This window comes from Schistocerca nitens, chromosome 10 (genome assembly GCF_023898315.1).
Source record: "Schistocerca nitens isolate TAMUIC-IGC-003100 chromosome 10, iqSchNite1.1, whole genome shotgun sequence".
Taxonomy (NCBI): domain Eukaryota; kingdom Metazoa; phylum Arthropoda; class Insecta; order Orthoptera; family Acrididae; genus Schistocerca; species Schistocerca nitens.
Window position 1 is genome coordinate 72,992,965 of NC_064623.1, and position 23,106 is coordinate 73,016,070.

Below are 23,106 nucleotides of genomic sequence, written 5' to 3' on the forward strand. Positions count from 1 at the left end.
TTCATGACAGAGTCTATAACTTGCACAATCGCCTTAGGTTTGTGGTGATTCTCCTGGGTGCCATTGAGCAATTCTCAGTGGCTCCTCAGGGGAGAGAGTGTTTGAAAGGCTTTGGCCCGCACCTCGTGGTCGTGCGGTAGCGTTCTCGCTTCCCACGCCCGGGTTCCCGGGTTCGATTCCCGGCGGGATCAGGGATTTTCTCTGCCTCGTGATGGCTGGGTGTTGTGTGATGTCCTTAGGTTAGTTAGGTTTAAGTAGTTCTAAGTTCTAGGGGACTGATGACCATAGATGTTAAGTCCCATAGTGCTCAGAGCCATTTTTTTTTTGAAAGGCTTTGAATATAAGTCGTCCAAGTGGGTAGCTCGACACAGGATGTGTAACCTGATACCACGCTTATCTTATCAGTGATAAGGATGGAATGTGCCTTAACTCCCTTTATTATTCTACTGACATAATATTGCGTTATGCCATTTTGTATTTCGGTTGCTAATCCCGGGTTCACCTAACACCATAATTCCCACATTCCCACTATAACTTATCCATTTCTCTTCCAAAATTCTATAGCTTACCTATCCAATTAAGGGATGTAAAATTACTCGCTCCGACCCACAAACATCAGTTTTATTTGTTTTTGTTTATTAGATCCTCCAGAAGAGTCTTCAAAATGGTTCAAATGGCTCTGAGCACTATGGGACTTAACTGCTGAGGTCATCAGTCCCCTAGAACTTAGAACTACTTAATCCTAACTAACCTAAGGACATCACACACATCCATGCCCGAGCCAGGATTCGAACCTGCGACCGTAGCGGTCGCGGGGTTCCAGACTGTAGCGTCTAGAATCGCTCGGCCACCCCGGCCGGCAAGAGTCTTCACTCAGAGATCCGAATGGGGGAATATTTTGCCTTTGGAATAGTTTACCCAAGAGAATGCCGTCATTATTAAGCCATACAGCAGAGTTGGATGTTTATAGGAAATGTAGCGGCTTTAGTTCCCCTTGCTTCCAGCTGTTCGTAGTACCAAACTAGTAAGGCCATGTTGGCTAATGTTAGAAGGCCACAGCAATCAATCAAACTGTTGCCTCTGCTGCTACTGATAAGGTTGCAGCTTATCTTTTGGGAACGATAAGTTAGTATGACGTCTGGATAAATCTGTATCGTTGAGGCACACAAGCTTTAAAGCCGTGGTAAGTGGGAGTGGTGTAGGGTTTATAAAATGATATTTGTCATCAACAACAGTAATTATAAAGTAATCATTTATTAATTCGAAAAAATTACATCAATATGACGATTATTTATTAACGGTACAAATTACAGGAACATTCTTGCTCACGTCTAGATAGATGGCAATAATCGTCCTGACCTAACAGGAAAACAAACGGTAGGAAACAGAGGTCTCATTCTTGTGATCTCGTATATGTCGAAACTAAACTCATGTTCAGTTCTGATATAATGGCTCTCCTGTCCTCAGTATGTTTCCTTTATTATCCTCCAGCCTGGAACTGTGGACCACAAATCTAAGAAGACTGTGCTGTATGGGTGGTTATTAATCTTCCAAATCAGGGAACATCTTTTCTACTACCATACCTACATAAGTTCAGAGAATTAAGGTTTTCCAGTCTAGCAACCACCTCGACACACATTACAGTTCATTATTCTCAGGTTTATAGTCTTTCACAGTTTGCTTTTTAATCTGCATGGAATTACTAGAAGCAATAGACTGACTAGAAAACGTAAAGCATGTGAGAGATCACAGTCTAAAGATGCTGCTCTTTGAAGCACTGTGCACTGTCAGTATCATCCACCACATGCACTGATTACAATCCCATCTGGTCACATGCGTATCAGTTGGTCTTGAGCTTCTCATATGTCATGATAGGTGTTGACGTTTCTACAGTTGGCTCAGAGTGAAGTTATGAGCTTCTTCACTACAAGACAGAGATACAGCATGCTCCACACGTTTTGATGAGCCCTATTTGCCCATATCCCTGTCAGTGGGTCTTGACATTCTCACTGTTGGGCCAGAGTGAAGAGATGAGCTTCTTGACTAGAAGGTAGACAGCAGCACAGCCCGAGACAGCAACTAGGAGGACGAAGGCGATGATGTCCAGCAACCACCTCTGGTACCAGTGGAGGTCCAGGGAAGCGGAGCGCATGTGTGGCGCACCCTGGTGCCTCAGGGCGTACTCTGTCCACCAGACGGCCGTCTCCAGGGCAGTCTGCGGCTTGTCCCGATAGATGGCTGACAGCCGCTTCATGTTTTCCCTGTAACTGAAGACAAAAACAAGACATGAAGACGTGATCTTCCAAAAAAGTAACTGTTTGCTATTCACAATGGATTAATTCGTCTGAACAACAGTGGAATCATTATCACTGCTTTCAAATAACACAACTGTTTAAACTTCTTGATGGATGAAAATCGTGCACCAGACTATGGGTACCAGCCATCCATGTTGTGTGTTTCTTCATCTTTGCATGACTACTGTAATTTACATTCTCTGGAACCTCAACAATTTCCCCTTCTCCCACATCCTCCCATTATCAATTTTTCTATCAACTGATGCCTTAGAATGGGCGCTATCAGTCAGCCCTCATCTTAGACTTGTTGTACCTCAGTTTGCTTGATTCAGTACCTCTTCATTAGTTAGCTACCTAGGGGCTTTTACTGTAGCAGCATATTTCAGAAGCTTCTATACTCTTATTGTGCGTTCTGTTAATCACCAACACGTTGCTTCCATGTAAAGGTTCTCTACAAACACATAATTTCAGTAAGATCTTCCTATGATTGACATCTGTGTTAGACTTCGATGCATTCATTCTTTCCAGAAAATCCAGTTTGCATTGTAATCGTATGTCCTCTTTACTTCTGGCATTATGAGTTAGTTTGCTTCAAAAATAGCACGATTGGTCTATTATTTTTAGTAAGAGATTTCCTAATCAAAATTCCTCAGCGTCACATGGTTTGGTTGGACAAGCGTCTCATTTCCTGAGTCTCTCATTACCTGGGGGTATATCTCGAGCAACTCGTGCTCTCTACCTTACAAATGCCGGCCAGCGTGGCCGAGCGCTTCTAGGCACTTCAGTCTGGAACCGCGCGACCGCTACGGTTGCAGGTTCGAATCCTGCCTCGGGCATGGATGTGTCCACCCACGCGCGCGCACACACACACACACACACACACACACACACACACACACACACACACACACACATATATATATATATATATATATATATATATATATATATATATATATGGTGTTTATAAATGAGTATTGGGGTTTTAATGCTTTATAATATTTATTACATTAAACTTACAGTTATAAATGAGAAGTCAAATGAAAGAGCAACTCAAACAGTTGTGTTTGGCATAGCGAAGTATGCGATTGGTTGAACTTCACTCTGTACCTAAGCGCTGGATAGGCCGCAAGGGGCCCAATGACAGGGCTTGCTTTGCATGACCTCCACGTTCACCCGACCTAACACCATGCGATTTTTTCCTTTGGGGCTACATCAAGGATCGTGTGTACGTGCCTCCGCTACCAGCAGACCTCCCTGAATTAAGAAACCGGATAACAGTAACTCTACCTGAATTCGGCAGTTTACGTCAATATATGTACAGGTGTTTATAAATGAATTTCGGGGTTTTAACGCTTTATAATATCTATTATATTAAACTTACAGTTATAAATGATATGTCAAATGAAAGATCAACTCAAACAGTTTTACCAAGAACCTTATAAATGTTCAATGTGAGCACCATTTGGGAAGAACTCGTCTATAGACTTGATGCGTGCCGTGTGAAAAAAAAAAATGGTTCTGAGCACTATGGAACTCAACTGCTGAGGTCATTAGTCCCCTAGAACTTAGAACTAGTTAAACCTAACTAACCTAATGACATCACAAACATCCATGCCCGATGCAGGATTCGAACCTGCGACCGTAGCGGTCTCGCGGTTCCAGGCTGCAGCGCCTTTAACCGCACGGCCACTTCGGCCGGCGTGCCGTGTGACAAATGGTGCTCACATTGAACGTTTATAAGGTTCTTGGTAAAACTGTTTGAGTTGATCTTTCATTTGACATATCATTTATAACTGTAAGTTTAATATAATACACTCCTGGAAATGGAAAAAAGAACACATTGACACCGGTGTGTCAGACCCACCATACTTGCTCCGGACACTGCGAGAGGGCTGTACAAGCAATGATCACACGCACGGCACAGCGGACACACCAGGAACCGCGGTGTTGGCCGTCGAATGGCGCTAGCTGCGCAGCATTTGTGCACCGCCGCCGTCAGTGTCAGCCAGTTTGCCGTGGCATACGGAGCTCCATCGCAGTCTTTAACACTGGCAGCATGCCGCGACAGCGTGGACGTGAACCGTATGTGCAGTTGACGGACTTTGAGCGAGGGCGTATAGTGGGCACGCGGGAGGTCGGGTGGACGTACCGCAGAATTGCTCAACACGTGGGGCGTGAGGTCTCCACAGTACACCGATGTTGTCGCCAGTGGTCGGCGGAAGGTGCACGTGCCCGTCGACCTGGGACCGGACCGCAGCGACGCACGGATGCACGCCAAGACCGTAGGATCCTACGCAGTGCCGTAGGGGACCGCACCGCCACTTCCTAGCAAATTAGGGACACTGTTGCTCCTGGGGTATCGGCGAGGACCATTCGCAACCGTCTCCATGAAGCTGGGCTACGGTCCCGCACACCGTTAGGCCGTCTTCCGCTCACGCCCCAACATCGTGCAGCCCGCCTCCAGTGGTGTCGCGACAGGCGTGAATGGAGGGACGAATGGAGACGTGTCGTCTTCAGCGATGAGAGTCGCTTCTGCCTTGGTGCCAATGATGGTCGTATGCGTGTTTGGCGCCGTGCAGGTGAGCGCCACAATCAGGACTGCATACGACCGAGGCACACAGAGCCAACACCCGGCATCATGGTGTGGGGAGCGATCTCCTACACTGGCCGTACACCACTGGTGATCGTCGAGGGGACACTGAATAGTGCACGGTACATCCAAACCGTCATCGAACCCATCGTTCTACCATTCCTAGACCGGCAAGGGAACTTGCTGTTCCAACAGGACAATGCACGTCCGCATGTATCCCGTGCCACCCAACGTGCTCTAGAAGGTGTAAGTCAACTACCCTGGCCAGCAAGATCTCCGGATCTGTCCCCCATTGAGCATGTTTGGGACTGGATGAAGCGTCGTCTCACGCGGTCTGCACGTCCAGCACGAACGCTGGTCCAACTGAGGCGCCAGGTGGAAATGGCATGGCAAGCCGTTCCACAGGACTACATCCAGCATCTCTACGATCGTCTCCATGGGAGAATATCAGCCTGCATTGCTGCGAAAGGTGGATATACACTGTACTAGTGGCGACATTGTGCATGCTCTGTTGCCTGTGTCTATGTGCCTGTGGTTCTGTCAGTGTGATCATGTGATGTATCTGACCCCAGGAATGTGTCAATAAAGTTTCCCCTTCCTGGTACAATGAATTCACGGTGTTCTTATTTCAATTTCCAGGAGTGCAGATATTATAAAGCGTTAAAACCCCGAAATTCATTTATAAACACCTGTACATATATTGACGTAAACTGCCGAATTCAGGTAGAGTTACTGTTATTTATTTCTTGCCAGACTATTATTGCGAAAATGTCAATCCTTCATGCTGATTTCTTAGCAGATGAGAAAGACAACTGCCAATAACATGTATATATGCATATACACTGACGCGACAAAAGTTGTGGGGTAACAATATTGCACACATGCGGATGGTGGTAGTGTAGCATACATAGGGTATAAAAGTGCAATGAATTGGCAGATTAGTACTCAGGTAATGCATGTGACATGGTTTCCGACATCATTATGGCCCATGGCAGGAATTAACAGACTCTTTTTCAAAATCTTTAGGAAATTCAGTATTGTGAGATCCACGGTGTCGAGAGTGTGCCGAGAGTATCAAATTTCACGTATTACTGCTTACCACAGAGAACGCAGTGGCCGACGGACTTCACTTAACGACCGAGAACAGTGGCCTTTGTGACCAGTTGTAAGTGCTAACAGACAAGCAACACTCCGTGAAATAACCGCAGAACTCAATGCAGGGCGTACGACGAACGTAAGCGTTAGGACAGTGCGGCGAAATATGGCGTTAATGGACTATGGCAGCAGACGACCGACGCGAGTGCGTTCGCCAACAGCTCGACATCGCCTGCAGCGCCTCTACTGTGCTCGTGACGTTGTTGGTTAGGCGCTAGACGACTGGAAAACCGTGGCGTGGTCAGATGAGTCCTGATTCCAGTTGGTGAGAGCTCATGGTAGAGTTCGAGTGTGGCGCCGACCCCACGAAGCGATGGATCCAAATTGTCAACAAGGCACTGTGCAAGCTGGCGGTGGCTTCATAATGGTGTGGGCTGAGTTTACATGGCATGGACTGGGTCCTCTCATCCAACTGAACCTATCATTGACTGGAAATGGTTATGTTCGGCTACCTGGAGATCATTTGCAGCATTCGGGAGGACGACGGTTCAATCCCGCGTCCGGCCATCCTGATATAGGTTTTCGGTGATTTCCCTACATAGCTCCAGGCAAATACTGGGATGGTTCCTTCGAAAGGGCACAGCCGACTTCTTTCCCCGTCCTTCAGTAATCCGATGAGACCGTTGTCTGGTCTCCTCCCCCCAAAACTACCCCAACCCATTTGCAGCAATTCATGAGCTTCACGTTTCCCGCGACCGCTACGGTCGCAGGTTCGAATCCTGCCTCGGGCATGGATGTGTGTGATTTCCTTAGGTTAGTTAGGTTTAAGTAGTTCTAAGTTCTACGGGACTGATGATCTCAGAAGTTAAGTCCCATAGTGCTCAGAGCCATTTGAACCATTCATGTTCCCAAACAACGATTGAATTTTAATGGATGACAATGCGCCTTACCACCAGGTCACAACTGTTCATGATTGGTTTGAAGAACATTCTGGACAAGTAGAGCGAATGATTTGGCCACCGAGGTCGTCCGCCATGAATACCATCGAACATTAATGGATATAATCGAGAGATCATTTCGTACACAAAATCCTGCACCGGCAACGGTTTTGCAGGTATGGACAGCTATAGAGGCAGCATGGCTCAATATTGCTGTAGGGGACTTCCAACGACATGTTGAGTCCGTGCCACGTCGAACTTCTGCGCTACGCCGGGCAAAAGGATATTTGGAACTATCCCATGACTTTGTCACCTCAGTTTAATTATCTTATTGCATGACGGTTTTATTCATCATATTACTTTTGGATATATGTACTTATCAGCTATATTTCTGTTACATTATTGAATTGAAGTACCTCAATTACTCAGTTTTTATTTTATGATCTTTTAACCTCTTCTGAGGACTTTGACCATTTCTTTCAATTGTTCTTCCACGTCCATCGCCGTCACTATTAGAATTACAATGCTGTCACCAAACATTAACTTTTAATTTGTTGCCTCTGTACTTTAATTTGCTTTCCAAATTGATCCCTGATTTTCTCTATTACGTGATCTACACTCTGTATCTTACAAATAGTAATTGAAAGGAATATTTACGTAGATAGAAAACGTAAGAAATATTTATTCTGAGGAGTTATGAATATAGAGTATTTCCTTATTTGCAGACGGTTACGCCAAGAGCTATACTGGGTGTTGTGTGATGTCCTTAGGTTAGTTACGTTTAAGTAGTTCTAAGTTCTAAGGGACTGATGACCATAGATGTTAAGTCGCATAGTGTGCTCAGAGCCATTTGAACCAACAGCTATATTTAAAAAAAAATAAGACATTATATTTTTATTACGTAGCAGATCTATTTAAACCTAATGTGAGCACGCCAATTTAAACAAAATTTATATCAATTTTAGTTAGGAGTTTGAAACATTCAAAGTTTTAGGAGTTGATGCAACATGCTGTACATAACTGGCTGTGTCAGATGGATGTTCTGGCAGCCGAATGATCATTTAAGTGAGGTGTTTAAATAACAGCCCATTTTCCTGAACGTACAACTTAATGCGCCTTCTAAACCAGCAGTAGATAACGGTCGGAATAACGTGGGGCATAGGCTACAAACTTGTCTCGCTTCCTTCTCAAATACTGTTAATGTCTGTCGACTTTTTTTAGCTACAGTCGGATTTCCATTAAGGTTTAGGTCACCTTTCACTTGCTGTATTCTGTCTCTGGTAATTCCAGCGATTCAGACAACAAATTCAATACAATAATGCCGTAAGTTATCACTAAATCTACTAATTACGTGAATGCAGTTTTTGAAAATAGTATTTTGATCGTGATTGAAGCATCAGTGATTGTCGAAATGCTTTTCAAAGTTGTATATTTGCTGCAGTGTCACGTATAATTTCATCAATGAGTTACTGGTCTCGACCGTCGGGGACATACTTCAGATAACCGGTAGTTTCCTGTGGAAATTAGTTGAGACTATTCAGAAAATATAACAATGTGAAATATTGTAAATTTACTTTATAACAGCATAAAAGTGGATCTGCATCTACATTATACTCTGCAAGCCACCTAATGGTGTGTGGTGGAGGGTACTTTCGATACAACTATCTGATCCCTCCAACCCTGTTGCACTCGTGAATAGTGCGTGAGAAGAATGATTGTTGGTAAGCTACTGTATTGGCTCTAATTCCTTGAATTTTCTGCTCATGGTCAATACGTGAGACTTATGTGGTGGGAAGCAATATGTTTTCCGATTTCTTCTGAAAAGAGCTGCCCCGAAAATTCATAGTAACTCTCTCCGTGATGCACAACACCTCTTTTATAACGTCTGTCAGTAGAGCTTGTTTAGCGTCTCCGTAACGCTCTCTCGCCAGCTAAACGATCCCGCGACGAAACGCGCCGCTCTTCGTTGGATCTTCTGCTCTCCTCTAACAGTCCCACCTAATAGGGATCTCAGATGGATGAACAATACTCAAGAATCGGGCCAACAAGCGCCTTATAAGCCACTTCTTTAGATATTTTACGGCAGACTCTGTCTCCAGCTGTTTGTCATCAATAGTGTAGCTGTACAGTAGTGGATTTCTTTTCCTGTGTATGCACAAATTGTTACACTTATTTATGTTCACGGTCAACATCATTTCTCTGCAAGTCGTTCTGCAAATTCTTACTATCTTCTGGCGTTGCTACTTTGGTATAGACAACTGCATCATCTGCGAATAGCCTTAAAGACGCTTTCTACTAGATCATTTATGTATTTTGTAAACAGCAACGGTCCTATCACACTTCTCTCTGGTACTAGTGCAGTGTACAGTTCTTGCAGTACGGGCAAGAGGATTTTTCCATCAATGGCTTCTATGGAAATGAGCGTTTGGCGTCATTGGCCGGGAGGACCCTTGCGGGGTAGGTCCGGCCACCTTGGGGCAGGTCTTATTACGTTTGACGCCACATTGGCCGACCCGCGCGTCGGATGGGGATGAAATGATGATGACAGCACAAGACCCAGTGCCTGAGCGGAGAAAATCCCCAACCCATCTGGGGGTCGAACCCGGGCCCATAGGGCGGCAATCCGTCACGCTGACCACTCAGCTATCGGGGCGGACAATGGCTTCTATTGGAGTTACTGAGAACGCGACTAGAAGTGGCTCATTGGCATTACAGGTGCGTTGCTATCTCGTATAAACGGTGTCTACCAGGACTTGGGGGTCTATGCCAGACGAGTAGACCACATGGAGCAATCTGCAGCTGCCTCAAGTTCACGTCTCCGTCATTGTACCAGCATCTTGCACTGACCCACCTCCCAAACATGGTGCCTTGGTGCAGTGTGTCATCCCATGCCCATTCCATCAACAAGATGAACACCTGCCCAGGAGCAGTGGGTCATATACTGTGCACAGCAACCGAATTCCAACCTCAAGGTGTGGGTGCCGCACGCCAAGGGCTTCTAGGTTGCGGTCGTTCATCGCACAGCTGGCTGCTGAAGCAAGATTCCCTATCATCTTCATTCACCACTGACGCGACTCATGCAAAGTGTTACATGCAAAGCTGGGGACGTGTGTTGCAGCCAATTGGCTGGAGCCTGGTTGTCGTCTAGCTGCTCACCTGGATGTCCCCTCTGTTTAGTGGGGTCGTGGTCGCTACCCCACACTGACATAGCACGAAGGTACAAGTAAAATAAAGTGTTGATTTCGACAGCCGAGGCTCTACAGTTCTTCACCGGCCTCCGCTCCCATCTCCGCTGCCAATCGTCCTGCATTGTTCCTACCCCTCCAGTCACGGGATCGGCTATAGGAACAATGGAAGAAAGTCGTTTCTTCAGATGAGTTTAGTTTGACATTCTTTCTAAATTCTGGCCGAGTTTATAGTCCAAGAATCGAAAATGATTGGGGTTCGGCGGTTATTTGGGCAGCCATATCGTGCTACCTAATTGTTACTGTGCAAGGTGGCAGTACTGTCAAGGATTATGTGACCATTTTCGCTGATCAGGTCCCTCCAGTATTAAAAGTTTGCAGCCCAGTGATGATACTGTGTTCCGAGACGACAGGGTCCATGTTCACAGAACTTTCATCGTCCAGGACTGGTTTTGTAACCACGAGCATGAATTGTCACATCTTGTCTGGCCTCCACAGTCACCAGATCTCAATATTATTGAGTCTTTGTGGTTTACTGTGGAAAGATGGGTTTGCGATTGCTATCCACCTTCATCATAGTTACCCAAACCTGCCACTGTTTTTCAAGAAGAATAACATAACATGACCTTAAAAACCACACAGGACCTCTACTTAACCATTCTGAGATGATCGGAAGTTGTAATGAATGCGAACTGGTTTCCTAAAAAATGTTCAAATGTGTGTGAAATCTTATGGGACTTGAAGCTAAGGTCATCAGTCCCTAAGCTTACACACACCCAAGCCTGAGGGAGGACTCGAACCTCCGCCGGGACCAGCCGCGCAGTCCATGACTGCAGCGCCTTAGACCGCTCTGCTGAACTGGTTTCCTACACCACATTAGACATACTTCAGCGTTTTTGGTGTTTCCATTTTTTTATCCAACACTTTAGTCCGCGGAAAGTCGAAAAAATTTGCATAGAAGATTTCGGATTTGGCAGATATTTGTCGCCGCAGGTGTGTACTAGCGATAAATTGGATCCTTCACGACACAGGGAGCTGGCGCAGATTCTTATTAAAGAGTTGTCGGACAGCGGAATTTGAGTAGATGGTGTTGGATCGTGTGGAGAAAGGTTCGCCCTGTAAGCACCTGTCAATTCTCCCATGAAATAAGCACTTCTAAGAACAGTTTGTATAGTATATCTTGGCCATATTCTATGCCCGTACCACAAACCTTGTGTGTCAGCTGTGAAGCCAAATAATTTGGGTTCCAAAATTTAGTTGTGTGGGTGGATACTGTAGTAAAGCATGCAGTGTCACTGGTGAACTGCAATTTGGACAGGTCACTGTAAGTTGTAGGTTGTTGATGTGAGTAAGAAAATGTCTCTTTCCAAGTATTAGTCGAGTCAACGAAGGAGAACTAGGGGAAAAATTATTTAGTAGTAAATTATTGCTCAGTGCTAAGATGGAGTGTCATGGACAACATATTGAACATCCTGATCGGTGGGGGTGAGCGCTGGGATAGGGAAGCATTCGAACATCGCTTTTGAAAGGTTTTCTCGAATAACTCGAAAACCGCGAGTCCAAGAGAAAATTTTTTCAGAACTAAATTAAACTAAATTAAATTTCCTACAAAAAAAGTCTTATTCACTTCTGCCCTACGACTAGTGCGGGGGATGGAAGCATCGCAGATGAATAGAAATACTGCTCTAACGGTATAAATTGAATGTTTATCTGTGAATGAAGTGGGATACAAAACAATTATTAAATGAGTGTACCACACCTAAGTGCAGTAGATCCGTCGTGGGAGAGTAACAGTGTGGAGTGCGGAGGTGTCTGGCGTAGTCGCGGGACGGATGCATGTCGTCTGAGTTCATTCACCAATCCTCCTTCACAGATCTGAAAACTAAGTGTCCAGCACGTGATTCCCCCTCTATCTATCTCACTACGTCACAAGAAGCAGATACAGGTTGTTTCACAAAGTTATATCGACTTCCAAAAAACTGTTGAAATGTGTGTGAAATCGTATGGAACTTAACTGCTAAGGTCATCAGTCCCTAAGCTTACACACTACTTAACCTAAATTATCCTAAGGACAAACACACACACCCATGCCCGAGGGAGTACTCGAACCTCCGCCGGGACCAGCCGCACAGTCCCAGACTGCAGCGCCCAAGACCGCTCGGCTAATCCTTCGCGGCATGGACTTCCACAGCGTGCCTAAGGCACCGAGCTCACGTTTATACAGTGGATCACTGGCGGCGAATATGCAGACATGCCCGGGGAATGTTAATTTGCACAAAATGTGTTAACACCACATGGAATTCAGGGACGAGTTCCTAGTAACACTAACGCAAGTAATGCATGTGTGCAGAATCTATGTAAATCTCTGCACACTGCACGCTGTTCTACACTGCTAGGGGGGAAACTGATTCTTTGTCATCCTGTGCGTCAGCTGTAGGATTCTTCCGGGAAAGGGCAGTTCCCCCTTCGTCAGTGCTGTCCGGTTTTCAATTTACAGACAAACCTCACTTCCCAAACCTTTACTGTCCGGTTTTCTTTAGCGAATAGACAAAATAACTCCACCGAGCTCACGTTCATACAGTGGAGCTATATTCAGCTCGCTAAGTAGGTACTTATTAGCAGTTGTTAAGTCAACTGTTGGGTGAAAAACAGTGTCTACCACACTGAAGAGCCTTTTCCGAGTGCAAAAATGGGTTCAAATGGCTCTGAGCACTACGGGACTTAACATCTGAGGTCATCAGTCCCCTAGACCTTAGAACTACTTAAACCTAACTAAATAAGGACAACACACACATCCATGCCCGAGACAGGATTCGAACATGCGACCGTAGCAGTGCGCGGTTCCGGACTTCGCGCCTAGAACCGCTCGGCCACCGCGGCCAGCTTTCCGAGTGCAGAATGCTGTCAACATGTATCCGACGATGTACGAAGGTTGCCCATAAAGTACAGGGTGATTCAAAAAGAATACCACAACTTTAGGAATTTAAAACTCTGCAACGACAAAAGGCAGAGCTAAGCACTGTCTGTCGGCGAATTAAGGGAGCTATAAAGTTTCATTTAGTTGTACATTTGTTCGCTTGAGGCGCTGTTGACTAGGCGTCAGCGTCAGTTGATGCTAAGATGGCGACCGCTCAACAGAAAGCTTTTTGTGTTATTGAGTACGGCAGAAGTGAATCGACGACAGTTGTTCAGCGTGCATTTCGAACGAAGTATGGTGTTAAACCTCCTGATAGGTGGTGTATTAAACGTTGGTATAAACAGTTTACAGAGAATGGGTGTTTGTGCAAAGGGAAAAGTTCTGGATGGCCGAGAACGAGTGATGAAAATGTAGCACACATCCAGCAAGCATTTGTTCGCAGCCCAGGAAAATCGACTCGCAGAGCTAGCAGAGAGCTGCAAATTCCACAATCAACTGTATGGAGAGTCCTACGAAAAAGGTTAGTTATGAAACCTTATCGTCTGAAATTGGTTCAAGCACTGTCTGCAGCTGATAAGATTAAAAGAATCGATTTCTGTGATTTTATCCTTGCTCAAATGGAAACAGATGAATCTTTCGTTTCAAAGATTGTGTTTAGTGATGAAGCAACTTTCCACACTAACGGGAAAGTCAACCGTCACAATGTCTGTATATGGGGCACTGAGAATCCGCGGGAAACAACTCAGTATGAACGTGACTCGCCTAAGGTGAACGTTTTCTGTGCCATTTCAGCCAATAAAGTTTTTGGTCCCTTTTTCTTCGAAGGTGCTACTGTAACTGGACTACAGTATCTGGAGATGTTAGAGAATTGGCTGTTCCCTCAGCTCGAACAAGAAGCACAACAATTCATATTTCAGCAGGATGGAGCGCCACCACATTGGCACTTATCTGTCCGTAACTACCTGAACGTCAACTACCCGAGACGATGGATCGGCCGCCAGGCAGCCCGTGACAGAGCACTTCATCACTGGCCTCCAAGAAGCCCTGATCTTACCCCCTGCGATTTTTTCTTATGGGGGTATGTTAAGGATATGGTGTTTCGGCCACCTCTCCCAGCCACCATTGGTGATTTGAAACGAGAAATAACAGCAGCTATCCAAACTGTTACGCCAGATATGCTACAGAGTGTGGAACGAGTTGGAGTATCGGGTTGATATTGCTCGAGTGTCTGGAGGGGGCCATATTGAACATCTCTGAACTTGTTTTTGAGTGAAAAAAAACCTTTTTAAATACTCTTTGTAATGATGTATAACAGAAGGTTATATTATGTTTCTTTCATTAAATACACATTTTTAAAGTTGTGGTATTCTTTTTGAATCACCCTGTATTGCACTGCATTTTTTTTCTCAGCCGAAAAAAATGCTACGAATGCGAAACGTTACGTACGTATTATTCGAAGCCTCCTGAGTGAGCGTGCCAAGTTTCCGCACTTCCGACGAATAGCCTAGCTGCAGCTTCAAAATGGTTTAAGTGATGTACGTTACAAGCAACGTGCCGTTATTCAATTTCTCACTGGAGAGAAAGAAACTGTGGGGAATATTCACAAACGCTTGTGCAAAGTGTATGGAGCATCTGCTATCGACAGAAGTACAGTTAGTCGCTGGACACGGAGGGTGAGGTCATCAGAAGGCTGTTCGGCGGAGCTCCCCGATTTGCAGCGGCCGGGGAGACCATCCTCGGATGTCACACCTGACTTCCACTTGTCTGGGCCACTAAAGGTTGCCATTCGTGGAAGACATTTTGAGGACGAAGAGGAGGTGATTCACACAATGAAGCACTGGCTCCGCCACCAGGACAAGGATTGGTAGCGACAGAGCATACACGCTCTTGTTTCGCCCTGGAGGAAGGCCATAGAACGGAATGGGGATTACGTGGAAAAATAGGGTCTGTAGATAAAACACCATTCTTTTGTGTGTGTAATTCTCATTATGGTCAATAGAGAATTGCTGAAGAAAAAAATGTGGTGCATTACTTTCTGGACAACCCTCGTAGATCTCATCTGGAATAAATTTAACAGTGTGAGGGGTACATCACAGAAATTAAACACATTGGAACGTATTTTACATAAAAACACACTTCACAACAGCAAATAAGAGAACTGGAGAAAAATTTCGGGGATGCAGTCTGTAAACTGAGAATCGAGCAGCGGTCTTTGTGGAGGAAGTCATCTGTTCCAGAACAACACTACAGCTGCCATACAGGACGGCTAAGCGTAAATTTCCCCTCTGGCAGTGTAGAATAGTATGTATAGAATTCCCGCCCGGTTAGCCGTGCCGTCTACCGCATGGCTTTCAGGATTGGGAAGGAGCGCCTGGTCCCCGGCACGAATCCGCCCGGCGGACTTGTGTCGAGGTACGGTGAGCCGGCCAGTCTGTGGATGGTTTTTAGGCGGTTTTCCATCTGCCTCGGCGAATGCGGGCTGGTTCCCCTTATTCCGCATCAGCTACACTATGTCGGCGATTGCTGCGCAAACAAGTTCTCCACGTACGCGTTCACAACCATTACTCTACCACGCAAGCATAGGGGTTACACTCGTCTGGTGTGAGACGTTCCCTAGGGAGGCCCACCGGGGGCCGAACTGCACAATAACCCTGAAAGAGTGGTTCGGTGTGGGGCGGCGGAGGGGTGAAGTGGACTGCGGTAGTCGTCGTGGGGTTGTGGACCACCGCGGCTGCAGCGGGGACGGAGCCTCTCCATCCTTTCTAGGCCTCCGGTTAACATACAATACTATACAATACAGTGTATAAGATTACGTAGATTCTGTACGTATGCATTACTTGCGTTAGTGCTGTTAGTAAATCATGTTTACTTTCCATCTAGCGTTAACGCACCTTGTGGAAAATAAACACTCAGCAGGCATGTCTGCACCAGTGGTTCATACGATGCCTTGTGGAGTGTCCGTATAACTTTGTGAAACACCCTGTAGTTGCTTCTTGTGACGCAGTGAGGAACAAGCGTGGGTAATCACTTGCTCGACCTTTGGAATTCTTGAGTGAGGATAGGTGTACGAAGACAATCTGGCGACGTACCTTTCCTTGTGCTTCTACACCACATATCTACCCCCTCCACACAGTTACACCTCTGGAACACAATTTATCCATTATTATGGCTCTACTGCACGTAGATGTGGTACACATATTTAATATTTTTTCCTAACGCACTACATTTGAAGATAAACATTAACTGTATACAGACAGCACAATATGCAGTGTGGAAACTATTAGTCCTAAAGAAAAAAGATTAAGACATTTTTTGCAGCAAAATTTGATGTAGTTTAATTTTGCGCAGGGAAATAGTTTTGCTAGAAGCCGCGGTTTTCAAGGTATTCAAGAATATCTTAATGAAGTGACCTTCTTACACTCCCCCCCCCCCCCCCCCCCATCCCGACGCTCACACCTCACCGGACAAAAAATGGTTCAAATGGCTCTGAGCACCATGGGACTCAACATCTGAGGTCATCAGTCCCCTACAATTAGAACGACTTAAACCTAACTACCCTAAGGACAGCACACTCATCCATGCCCGAGGCAGGGTTCGAACCTGCGACCGTAGCGCTCACCGGTCAGGAGTTTTATTATGTTGTTCAGGACACTCCCTCCTAGCACTGTGCTAAATTTGCAACTATACGATTTATTTCTCCTAAACGACCACTTTTGGTCTTCGTTTTCTGGGCTGTATTGTTTCTTAGATATGAAGTCTGAGTTGTTAGGTCGTGTCATATGCCTCTTCAAACTTCTGCGATACTGGACGCATCAACTCCTCTGTTTGGATCTCTTATGATATCACCAGGTTTCATTCAGCCACCTAGTGATAGCATACTATTTCTGAAGAAGCTTCATGAAGAAAATGCCCGTAGACGGATCGAAACGCCCAGTGTTGGAGAAGTTTGGAGATGGAAATGACGTTACCTAACAATTCAGAAGATCTTACCTTCGCCGGCCGCGGTGGCCGTGCGGCTCTAGGCGCTCCAGTCCGCAGCCGCGCTGCTGTTACGGTCGCAGGTTCGAATCCTGCCTCGGGCATGGGTGTGTGTGATGTCCTTAGGTTAGTTAGGTTTAAGTAGTTCTAAGTTCTACGGGACTAATGACTACAGCAGTTGAGTCCCATAGTGCTCAGAGCCATTTGATTTTACCTTCAATGGCAACAGCCATTAAAGCACGAAAACCTGTGTTATCACCTGCTCTCGAAGCAATCCCTGTAGGATCGCCTACCGTCTGCAGAATCTTGGGACGCTTTGTGTAGAGGAGATGGTCTCGACATACCTGGGATCCTTGAGGACCTTATTGAGAGCGTCCAAGACCTTCTCTTTGGTCAGGGTCAGAGGGTCCAGCTCCACAGCGACGCCGTGGGCGGCCAGCTTGTGCATGTTGAGCGCCTGGTCCAGCATGTACGGCACCACCACTGCCGGCACCCCGTGGTACAGCGTCTCGAAGGTCCCCAGCAGGCCGCCGTGCGCCAGGAACACCCTCACGTTGGGGTGGGCTGCGGACAGTGGACAGAGGCGTGCTAACCAGGCTCTAGGTAGCTCTATACACAACATCTTCACGGAAACGATTGTTTATTGAGAACATGATCGCTGCATATAAAAAGTCGTGTTAAGACTGACTGACCGACTCACCCAGTGACTCATCATCGTCAAGCCCAAACCTTTAAGGATAGAAACTTGCAATTTGCAGGTGGCGTCGATCTTAGACTGTAGGCGTCGTCTAAGAAGGGAGTTTTGGAAATTCCATCCCTAGGCGGGCGAAAGAGGCGATGAAAGGTTTTTTGAAAATATGTCACTATTAAAGTAATTCTGAAGGTAAAGGGTTGGGTTGATTTGGGGGAGGAGACCAAACAGCGAGGTCATCGGTCTCATCAGATTAGGGAAGGAAGTCACCTCTGCCCTTTCGAAGGACCCTCCCTGGCATTGGCCTGAAGTGATTTAGGGAAGTCACGGAAAACCTAAACGAGGATGGCCGGATGCTGGATTGAACCATCATCCTCCCAAATGCGAGTCCAGTGTGCTAATCTGAAGGTAGACCCACGAAAATAGGTATTTGGTTTCTCAGTCTAAATCAAGAGGTGCGTGTTTCATCATTTTTGAAAATCTAGCCCTTATGGGGGTAAAGTAGTGGGTGACAGTTATTTTTAAATAAATAATTATTAAAGAAATACTTAAGTATTTTTAAAGCTACGTCTATGAAAATTGGAATCTGACTTCTCAGTTAGAAGGGAAAAAAATACATGTTGCAGTGTTTTTGGAAATTCAACCAATGTTTTATGAAATATTTCATCATGAAACCATTTTTAAACCTAAATCTATGAAAATTTGAATTTGGGTATTCGGTTGGAAAAAAAAAAGTATGTTACTGTGTCTGAGAATTCAGACCCTAAAGCAGTGAAATGTTATATGAACATATTTCATTTTGAAAGTATTTTTAAAGCTAAATCTGTGAAAATTAGTATTTGGCTACTCATTTGGCAATGAAAAAGATAAATGTTTTACTGTTTTTGGATATTCACGCGCTAAGGGTGTGAAAGGTTTTATGAAAATATTTCATTGTGAAAATATTTTTAAAGCTAGTGTTTTTGAAAATAAATCATTATTACGGAACTACTAAAGCATTTTTAAATATACAACTATGAAAATTGTTATTTGGTTTCTCATTTAGAAATGAAAAAATATGTGTTTCACTGATTTGGAAATTCAGTACCATACCTAAGAGGGTAAATTAGGGCAAGACTGATTCATCGTCGAGTCCAAACCGCTAAGAATACAAACTTGAAATTAGGAGAGAGTTGTTGTTGTTGTTGTGGTCTTCAGTCCTGAGACTGGTTTGATGCAGCTCTCCATGCTACTCTATCCTGTGCAAGCTTCTTCATCTCCCAGTACCTACTGCAACCTACATCCTTCTGAATCTGCTTAGTGTATTGATCTCTTGGTCTCCCTCTACGATTTTTACCCTCCACGCTGCCCTCCAATGCTAAATTTGTGATCCCTTGATGCCTCAAAACATGTCCTACCAACCGATCCCTTCTTCTAGTCAAGTTGTGCCACAAACTTCTCTTCTCCCCAATCCTATTCAATACCTCCTCATTAGTTACGTGATCTAGGAGAGAGTTTGGATCTTATACTATAGGCATCGTTTAAGGATTGTTCGAAATTCCACTCTTAAGAGGATGAAATAGGGGATGAAAGGCCTTTTAAAAACATGTTGCAATTAAGGTGATTTTGAAGCTAGAACTACGAAAATTGGTATTGGTTTCTCAGTAAGAAATAAAAAAATACACGTTCCAAAGAGTGGAGAATCCAGGATGGAATACTGACAATATTGTGAAAAGAGCAGATTGCTGGTCAGTATATAGCGGAGATGTCGATTCGAAGATAGGCACAATAAAAAGACTAATAAACAAGTAAGATTTCGACCAAAAGGCCTTCTTCCGAATCAGACATCACACACACACACACACACACACACACACACACACACACACACACACACAAATACACAGCCAAGACTGCGGTAAAATGTGTGTGTTGCAAAGTGTGTGTGTGTGTGTGTGTGTGTGTGTGATTCGGAAGAAGGCCTTTTGGTCGAAAGCTTACGTGATTGGCAGTCTTTTTAATGTGGCTATCTGCGTCTCGACATCTCCACTATACGGCGAGTAGCAATCTATCCTTTTCAAAATATTGTTGAATTACAAATTTCAGCATTTTTTGAAATTCAAGTAAGGGAGTAAAATAGAGGGTGACAAGTTTTTGAAAATAAATCATTATTAAATAACTACTAAAGCATTTTAAAGCTGTATCTATGAAAACTGGTGTTTGACTTCTCGGTTGGAAATAAAAAATACATATTTCGATGATTTTGTGAATTCAACCTTTTAAGGGAGTGAAATAGATGAAAAGTTTTATGAAATTATTTGATTATGAATGCATTTTAGAAGCTAAATGTATGAATTTTGTATTTGGCTTCTCTGTTAGAAATAAAAAAATACGTGTTTCACTGTTTTTGGAAACTCAACGCCTAAGGGAGTGAAACAGTGGTTGAAAATTTTTAAGAGAATATTTTGTTGTATTACAAAGCTTTTAAACCTAAATCTACGAAAGTGGTGTTTCACTTCTCGGTTAGATATAAAGAAATACATGTTAGGCGACGAAAGTTTCTATGAAAATGTCACTACAAGGAGGCAAAAGGCATAATTAACAAAAACCTTGCACAGCAACTACCAGAATCGCTTTTTGGTCAGAAGTACATTCGAAAAAGACCATGCTTCTATGGCCTTAATTAGCGTGGAATGTTTAAAAGTATTGCAGTTTGTGAACTTCTATTAAATAAAAATAGAAGAAATCTGTGCAGACCATGTAGTTCATGCGAGCGAAGCAGTGGGCGTTAAGCTAGTTGATAGGTATAGTAGTAATACACTTAATTCATTAGCAAATGCTGTAGAAGCAACTGATATATCTCGTAAGCAGTCAGAAGCGTTTGACTGTGTAAATCACAACAACCATCTAAGTATTTTGAGATACCGTGACGTAACAGAAAATGGCGCAAACTGATTCAAATCGTATATATCTGTCACGAAACAAAAGGTGTCAATGGGAAATGGTCTTGTATTATCATTATGCCGCAAGGTTCTATCTTATGGCTCTTGCTTTTTCTCACCTGTGTCAATGAATTTTTATCCGTAAAATTACTAGATGCGGAGTTTCTGTTCTGCACTCTGGGTGTACCGGGCAGAATGCATCACAGGTGATTCATGTGGAAAGGTGTCCGACGTGATTATGGCCGTACGACGGAAATTAACAGACTCAGGACGCGGACTGGTGGTTGGACCGAGACGCACGGGACATTCCATTTCGGAAATTGCTACGGAAATCATTATTCCGAGATCCACAGCGTCAAGAGCGTGCCGAGAATACCTGATCTTACGCATTACCCCTCACAACGAACAACACAGTGACCGACGGCCCTCCCTAAACGACCGAGAGTTGTGGCATTTGCGTAACTTGTCAGTGCTAATAGACAAGCAACGCTGTGTGAAATAACCGCAGAAATTAGCGTGGCACGTATGATGAATGTACCCGTTAGGACAGTTCAACGAAATGTGCCGTTAATGAGCTACGGTAACAGATGATCGAAACAAGTGCACGAAATCGCCTGCAGCGCCTCTCCTGGGCTTGTGACCTTCTCAGTTTGTCCCTAGACGACTGGAAAACCATGGTCTGGTCAAATGCGTACCGATTTCACTTGGTAAGAGCTGATGGTAAGCTTCGATTGTGGTGGAAACCCCACGAAGCCATTGATCCAGTAATTCAACAAGTCACTGTCAAATATTTACTATTAAAAACAGTCTTGATCACAATCTACTTATTATGGTGACCGGTTTCGACCACTACTGTGGTCATCTTCAGACCTACAAGTCGTATACAAAGCTTTAATTAGAGGGCTACATACATTAGAGAAAATACATAAAGTTATAAAACTATAAAATGATGAACTACCAATGAGTAAGAACCTCCTTCTGCTGCTAGAGAGTCACTACTGGAGAAACCAGTGCACGTCTTATTAAATATAATGGAGGCTCCGCCGACTTCTGACGGTATGATGCCATTACTAACCAATTAGTTATAAGTCGAATAACAATATAAAATTTCCAGAATGAGATTTTCACTCTGCAGCGGAGTGTGCGCTGATATGAAACCTCCTGGCAGATTAAAACTGTGTGCCCGACCGAGACTCGAACTCGGGACCTTTGCCTTTCGCGGGCAAGTGCTCTACCTCTGTTTCATATCAGCGCACACTCCGCTGCAGAGTGAAAATTTCATTCTGGAAACATCCCCCAGATTGTGGCTAAGCCATGTCTCCGCAGTATCCTTTCTTTCAGGAGTGCTAGTTCTGCAAGGTTCGCAGGAGAGCTTCTGTAAAGTTTGGAAGGTAGGAGACGAGATACTGGCAGAAGTAAAGCTGCGAGGACCGGGCGTAAGTCGTGCTTCGGTAGCTCAGTTGGTAGAGCACTTGCCCGCAAAAGGCAAAGGTCCCGAGTTCGAGTCTCGGTCGGGCACACAGTTTTAATGTAAAATTTCTTAGTTAAAAGAACATTGTCAAGAAATAAAAATAAAAACACACTAAACTTAGCTTATTTAACAGTTGTTGTCAATTAAGAAGCATTAAAAATATTTAAACATGTAGGATAAATCAACTTCGTTTTGACAGTACATGGGTTGCACTCTGAATGCCTGTTAGTCAACCATTTGGAACCACTGGTGAAGTTGGACGCCGTTCCAAAGATGAGGCAGTAGGCTTCTTTCCACTGAAGTTGTTGTAAAGTCGATAGGCAAACTAGTGGTTGCCATAGTGAGGATAAACGCCAGTGTAAAGATGTGGCAGCAGGCTTCTTTCTAACGAAGTTGTTGCGAAAGTGGAATGGCGAAGACTGTCACGTCAGACGATGTATTATTGAGCAGCAACATGTCTTTATTGAAACGATTTTCAATGAGTAGGCTGCAATAAACTTTAGCTGACATGTATAGTACACGCTGCACAGATACGATATGAAGTAGTTGTGCATATTTATGAAATATTGTATATGAAGTTCGTATGTAGTTTGCAATTTTTTTTAATTACATGTGACAGTTTTTTAAAAAGGCATTGCTATTACTTAAGTTGCATGCCAGTCTTATAACCAAATAAAAATAATGAAAATGGAAGGAATTTAAAATTATAATACTATGAGCCGTAGTGTCAAAAATTAAAGGATGTGAATTAGCAACATGCAATCTAAAAGCATATAAGTAAACATTCTAAAACGGATAGTCAGTCATAAAATAATGTTTGGTGAAATAAAATTACAAAGTAAAGATAAAATATTTCCTAAAAGTCTTAATAATTTTAAAAACTGTCAGGCTGACGGTGGCTCCATAATAGTGTGGGCTGTGTTTACGTGGAATAGAGTGGGTCCTCTGGTCGAACTGGCTACTTGGAGACCATTTGTAGTCATTGTTACACTTCCTCTTCCCAAACCACGATGGAATTTTTAC

The 23,106-nt window shown here is 44.2% G+C and overlaps 1 protein-coding gene and 1 non-coding gene across 2 annotated transcripts in view; one reads left to right on the top strand and one right to left on the bottom strand.

Annotated features, from left to right (window-relative positions):
- Nucleotides 1-1,238: 1,238 nt before the first annotated feature.
- The window catches only part of LOC126210132 (UDP-glucosyltransferase 2-like), a 48,081-nt gene continuing 26,213 nt past the window's right edge, over nt 1,239-23,106 (bottom strand). The window contains exons 4-5 of the mRNA XM_049939280.1: nt 17,345-17,564; nt 1,239-2,267 (exon numbers count right to left, since the gene is read on the bottom strand). Of these exons, the coding sequence (XP_049795237.1) occupies nt 1,988-2,267; nt 17,345-17,564 (500 nt within the window). The 3' untranslated portion in view covers nt 1,239-1,987. The remainder of the gene's footprint in view (nt 2,268-17,344; nt 17,565-23,106) is intronic.
- Nucleotides 22,057-22,131, top strand: Trnal-caa (transfer RNA leucine (anticodon CAA)). The gene has a single exon. It is a non-coding gene; the product is annotated as a tRNA-Leu (tRNA).